General features: G+C 59.9%; 1 protein-coding gene across 1 annotated transcript in view; it reads left to right on the top strand.

Moving 5' to 3' along the window:
- Positions 1 to 4083, top strand: part of NKPD1 (NTPase KAP family P-loop domain containing 1) — a gene marked incomplete at both ends in the record, with an annotated part of 8267 nt that extends 4184 nt beyond the window's left edge. The window contains 2 exons of the mRNA XM_080636082.1: positions 297 to 427; positions 2435 to 4083. Of these exons, the coding sequence (XP_080492208.1) occupies positions 297 to 427; positions 2435 to 4083 (1780 nt within the window). The remainder of the gene's footprint in view (positions 1 to 296; positions 428 to 2434) is intronic.
- Positions 4084 to 6175: the final 2092 nt, after the last annotated feature.

Raw genomic sequence — 6175 nt, 5'->3', positions numbered from 1 at the left:
CCATCCCATCCATCCCATCCCATCCCATCCCATCCCATCCATCCCCATCCCATCCCATCCATCCCATCCATCCCATCCCATCCATCCATCCCATCCCATCCCATCCCATCCATCCCATCCCATCCATCCCATCCCATCCCATCCATCCCATCCATCCCATCCCATCCATCCCATCCCATCCATCCCATCCCATCCCATCCATCCATCCATCCCATCCCATCCATCCCATCCATCCCATCCCATCCCCATCCCATCCCATCCATCCCATCCATCCCATCCATCCCATCCCGCTGCAGAGCCGCTCTCGGAGGAGACCTCTATTGCCGCTGCCTCTCGCGCACCCTTTGCCACACGAGCACCCCGGTGACCGTGGGGCTCTTCGACCCCTGCACCCATCGCCTCTTCTCGCTGCTCGACAAGGTCACCGGTGGGTGGCGGGTCCCCGGATCCCCATCCCACCCACATCATCCCATCCCCATCCCCATCCCCATCCCCATCCCCATTCCATCCCATCACCATCCCCATCCCCATCCCCATCCCCATCCCCATCCATCCCATCCCCATCCCCATCCCATCCCCATCCCATCCCCATCCCCATCCCCATCCCCATCCCCTCCCCATCCCATCCCCATCCCCATCCCATCCCATCCCCATCCCCATCCCCATCCCATCCCCATCCCCATCCCATCCCATCCCCATCCCCATCCCATCCCATCCCATCCCATCCCCATCCCATCCCCATCCCATCCCCATCCCCATCCCATCCCCATCCCATCCCATCCCATCCCATCCCCATCCATCCCATCTCCATCCCCATCCATCCCCATCCCCATCCCCATCCCATCCCATCCCCATCCCCATCCCCATCCCCATCCCCATCCCATCCCCATCCCATCCCCATCCCCATCCCATCCCCATCCCCATCCCCTCCCCATCCCCTCCCCATCCCCTCCCCATCCCCATCCCATCCCCATCCCCATCCCATCCCATCCCCATCCCATCCCCATCCCCATCCCATCCCCATCCCATCCCCATCCCCATCCCATCCCCATCCCCATCCCATCCCCATCCCATCCCCATCCCATCCCCATCCCATCCCCATCCCATCCCCATCCCATCAGCTCCTGCATCCCGGCCCTGCTCCATCCCATCTCATCCCATTCCATCCTATCTCACCGTTATCTCACCTATTCCAATCCCTCCCATCCCATCCCACTCCATCCCTTCTTGTCTCATCCCATCCATCAAATCCTACCCCGTCTTCATCCCATCCCATCGCTATTCCATCCCATCCCATTGCCTCATCCATGCTGACCTTACCCCACCCCATTCCATCAATGCCATCCTATCTCAACCCATCCGACCCTATTCCATCCCTCCCCATGTCATCTCCTCCCATCTCGTCCATCTTGATCTTATCCAACTGCATTTAACACCATCCCATCCTATCTCATCTCATCTCGTCCCATCCCATCCCATCTCATCCTATCCCATCTCATCCCATCCATCCATCCTCCCATCCCATCCCTTCCTATCCTTCCTCCCATCTCATCCATCCCTTCTCCATCCATCCATCCATCCTTCCTAGCATCCATCCCATCCTCCATCTCATCCTCCCATCTCATCCATCTCATCCCATCCATTCCATCCATCCCAGCCATCCCTTCTCATCCATCTCATCCCATCTCATCTCATCTCATCTCATCCTCATCCTCATCTCATCCCATCTCATCCCATCCCATTTCATCCCATCCCATCCCATCTCATCCCATCTCATCTCATCCCATCTCATCTCATCCCATCCCATCCCATCTCATCTCATCCCATCTCATCCCATCTCATCCCATCCCGTCTCATCTCATCCCATCTCATCCCATCCCATCTCATCTCATCCCATCCCATTTCATCCCATCTCATCTCATCCCATCCCATTTCATCCCATCTCATCTCATCCCATCTCATCTCATCCCATCTCATCTCATCTCATCTCATCCCATCCCATTTCATCCCATCTCATCTCATCCCATCCATCCCACCCCATCCAACCCCATCCCATCATCTCATCCATCATGATCTTATCCAACCCTATTGAATGCCATCTTGTCCCATCCCATCCCATCCCATCCCATTCCATCCATCCCATCCCATCCCATCCATCCCATCCATCCCATCCCATCCATCCCATCCATCCCATTCCATCCCATCCATCCCATCCCACCCTATCCCTTCTCTTCTCTTCTCTTCTCTTCTCTTCTCTTCTCTTCTCTTCTCTTCTCTTCTCTTCTCTTTTCCCTTCCCTTCCCTTCCCTTCCCTTCCCTTCCCTTCCCTTCCCTTCCCTTCCCTTCCCTTCCCTTCCCTTCCCTTCCCTTCCCTTCCCTTCCCTTCCTTTCCCTTCCCATCCCCTCCCTCCCTCCCTCCCTCCCCTCCCCGCAGGCTTCATGCGCCAGGACATGGCCGAGCGCGAAGCATCCGAGCACCTCCGGGGCCGCCAGCGCCCGCGCAGCCCCAAGGGCTGGGGGCTGCTCCAGGCCCTTTGGTACCTGAGCTTCTACCGCGCCGTCATCACCGAGGGCCACCTGCGCCGCCGCGCCTTGGCCTTCATCTTCATCCGCTTCAGCGCCTGGCAGTTCGCCGGCTGCGACCGCCTCTGGGCCGGGCTCGTCACCGCGCTCTGCCACAGCATCCGCAGCCACTTCGGGGCCCTGCCCCTCAGCGTCTTCCACGTCCTGGGCTCCCGGCCCCGCTTCGCCTCCGGCTTCAGGCAGCGCGAGTGGGTGCTCAAGCGGGGAACGTGCCTCAAGCTCGGGGCCATGCTCGCGGCGCTGGGCGCCGGCGTCGCGGTGCTGCTGGTGGCCTTGCTGGTGCCGGGCGTCAAGGAGAGCCCGGTGCTCAAGGTGCTGGGCAGCGGCATCGCGTCGCTGTCGGGCTCGGGGCTGGCGCTCGGCGCCTTCTCCATCGTCAAGAACCTGGTGGTGAGCGAGAAGCAGAAGATCGAGCGCTTGACCAACAGCGAGCGCTTCTCCTCGCAGCTGGGCTTCATGAGCAAGGTGCGCGCCGAGGTGCAGGCGCTCGTCGACTTCTTGGCCTTCATGGAGGTCTTCGAGCGCCGGCGCCTCCGCGTCGTGCTGGAGATCACCGGCCTGGAGCTCTGCTACCCGGAGAAGGTGGCCGGGGTGCTCAACGCCGTCAACACGCTGCTGTCGGACGCCAACGCGCCCTTCATCTTCATCCTGGCCGTGGACCCCAGCGTCATTGTGCCGTGCCTCGAGCAGACGGGCTGCATGAAGGGCCTGGCCGACAACGGGTACCTCTACCTCAACCGCACCGTCTCGCTGCCCTTCTCCATCCCGGAGATGGGCGCCCGCTCCCGCCTCCACGTCCTGGACGCCGCCATCCAGACGCGGGAGGACCTGCTCTACCGCATCATCACCCGCAACGTGCAGCGGCGGCGCCGCGCCAAGGACCGCGGCGGCGATGGCGGTGATGATGGCGATGGCGACGGCGACGCCGTGCGCTGCATCCACGAAGCGTTCCATTGCCTGCGCGACGGCGCCGACCCCTTGTCCCGGTACCTGCCGAGCTGCGGGACCCGCGTGCGCCGCGTCGTCAACACCATCCCCATCACCCTGCGCCTGCTCCTGCACCGCTCCGGTGGCCGCGGCCCCGCCGTGGCCCCGCGCGCCGCGGCCGCGTGGGTGGTGTTGGCCGACCGGTGGCCGTGCCGCTTGAGCTGGGCCTTGCAGTGCGCCGAGGACATGGGGCAGAGCCCGACGGGGCCCGAGCTCGGGGCGCGCTCCCTATGGAGCATCTTCGAGGCGCACGCGGCGGAGCTGGGAGCGCTGCGGCAGGCGCTGCACAACGCGCTCGGCCTCGACGGGGACCCCGAGCTCTTCCAGAGCTTCCTGCAGCGCGATTTCCCCTTCACGGCCCGCGACGCCCGCGCCCTGCTCGCCGTCACCGTCAACCTGGACCACTCCATCCGGCACCGGATGGGGCTCCTGCGAGGGCTCGACCGGCTCCAGGCGGCGGCGGCGGCGGCGGCGCGCGTGTCCCGCAGCGTCCAGTGCCCCCATCCCGAGTGATGCCGATGGGATAACGGCGACCCCGTTGGTACCCATGGAGGATGCTCTGCGGGCAGGGATGCGGGCGGCTCCTGGCCCGCGGGATGGAACTGGGGGAGACACAAGGGGACCCCCCCCCAATCCCTTTTGGGGTCACCCCCCCCCCCCGCCCCCGTGGTGAGTGGGTCCCGGAAGAGGAGGGGTATGGGGGGGGTGACACCGTAATGGGGGGGGCAGCCCATAATAAACCAGTTCAACCTCCTGCTCTGTGCTTTGGCTGAGGTGTGGTTGGGGGGGTGCCAATAATGGGGGGCGGCGGGGCAATAATGGGGGTGCCAATAATGGGAGAGTACCAACAATGGGGGGATACCAATAATGGGGGGGGTGTATCAATAATGGCGGTATCAATAATGGGGGGGTGTATCAATAATGAAGGTACCAGTAATGGGGGGGTACCAATAATGAGGGGGTGTATCAATAATGGGGGTACCAATAATGGGGGGGTACCCATAATGGGGGTACCAATAACGGGGGGGGTGTATCAATAATGGGGGTACCAATAATGGGGGGTTTGTATCAACAATGAGTGTACCAATAATGGGGGGGGTACCAATAATAGAGGGGCACCAATAATGGGGGTACCAATAATGGGGGGGGTGTATCAATAATGGGGGTACCAATAATGGGGGGGTACCAATAATGGGGGGGGTGTATCAATAATGGGGGTACCAATAATGGGGGGGTACCAATAATGGGGGGGGTGTATCAATAATGGGGGTACCAATAATGGGGGTACCAATAATGGGGGGGTACCAATAATGGGGGGGGTGTATCAATAATGGGGGTACCAATAATGGGGGTACCAATAATGGGGGGGTACCAATAACGGGGGGGGTGTATCAATAATGGGGGTACCAATAATGGGGGGTTTGTATCAACAATGAGTGTACCAATAATGGGGGGGGTACCAATAATAGAGGGGCACCAATAATGGGGGTACCAATAATGGGGGGTGTGTATCAATAATGGGGGTACCAATAATGGGGGGGTACCAATAATGGGGGGGGTGTATCAATAATGGGGGTACCAATAATGGGGGGGGTGTATCAATAATGGGGGTACCAATAATGGGGGGGTACCAATAATGGGGGGGGTGTATCAATAATGGGGGTACCAATAATGGGGGTACCAATAATGGGGGGGTACCAATAATGGGGGGGATGTATCAATAATGGGGGTACCAATAATGGGGGGATGTATCAATAATGGGGGTACCAATAATGGGGGGGGTGTATCAATAATGGGGAGGTACCAATGGGGGGGGGCACCAATAATAGGGTGCACACCAATAATGTGGGTACCAATAATGGGGGGGGGCAATAAGGGGGGTACCAATAACAGGCTGCAGGAGGGTGCCAATAATGGGGCATAGGGGCCAACAATGAGGGGGGGTCAATAATGGGGGGCAATAATGGGGGTGCCAATAATGGGGTGCAGAGCAGGGTACCAATAATGGGGGGTACCAATACCGGGGTGCGGGGGGGCAATAACTGAGTGGGCAATAATGGGGTTATCAATAATGGGGGTACCAATAATGAGGTGCAGGAGGGTGCCAATAATGGGGGTGCGGGGGGGGTATCAATAAGGAGGTGCAGGGGGGCATACCAATAATGGGGGTGCCAAAAATGGGGTGCGGGGGGGGGGTTTCAATAATGGGGGGGATCAATAAAAGGGGGGACAAATAATGGGGTGCAGGGGGGCAATAATGGGGGCTGCCAATAATGGAGGGGGTCAATAATGGGGGTACCGATAATGGGGGTACCAATACCGGGGTGTGGGGGGGCAATAATGGGGGTTACCAATAATGGGGGTACCAATACCGGGGTGCGGGGGGGCAATAATGGGGGTTACCAATAATGGGGGTACCAATAACGGGGTGCAGGGGGGGAACCAATAATGGGGGGGACCAATACCGGGGTGCAGGGGGGCAATAATGGAGGCTGCCAATAATGGGGGGGGGTGTCAATAATGGGGACCAATAATGGCTACGGGGGGGGCACCAATAATGGGGGTACCAATAACGGGGTGCAGGGGGGGTACCAATACTGAAGGG

Source organism: Psittacula echo, assembly GCF_963264785.1.
Source record: "Psittacula echo genome assembly, chromosome: 29".
In the NCBI taxonomy this organism is placed as follows: Eukaryota; Metazoa; Chordata; class Aves; order Psittaciformes; family Psittacidae; genus Psittacula; species Psittacula echo.
Note: the sequence above shows the minus strand (reverse complement) of the source record. Positions and strands in the feature narration are given on the sequence as shown.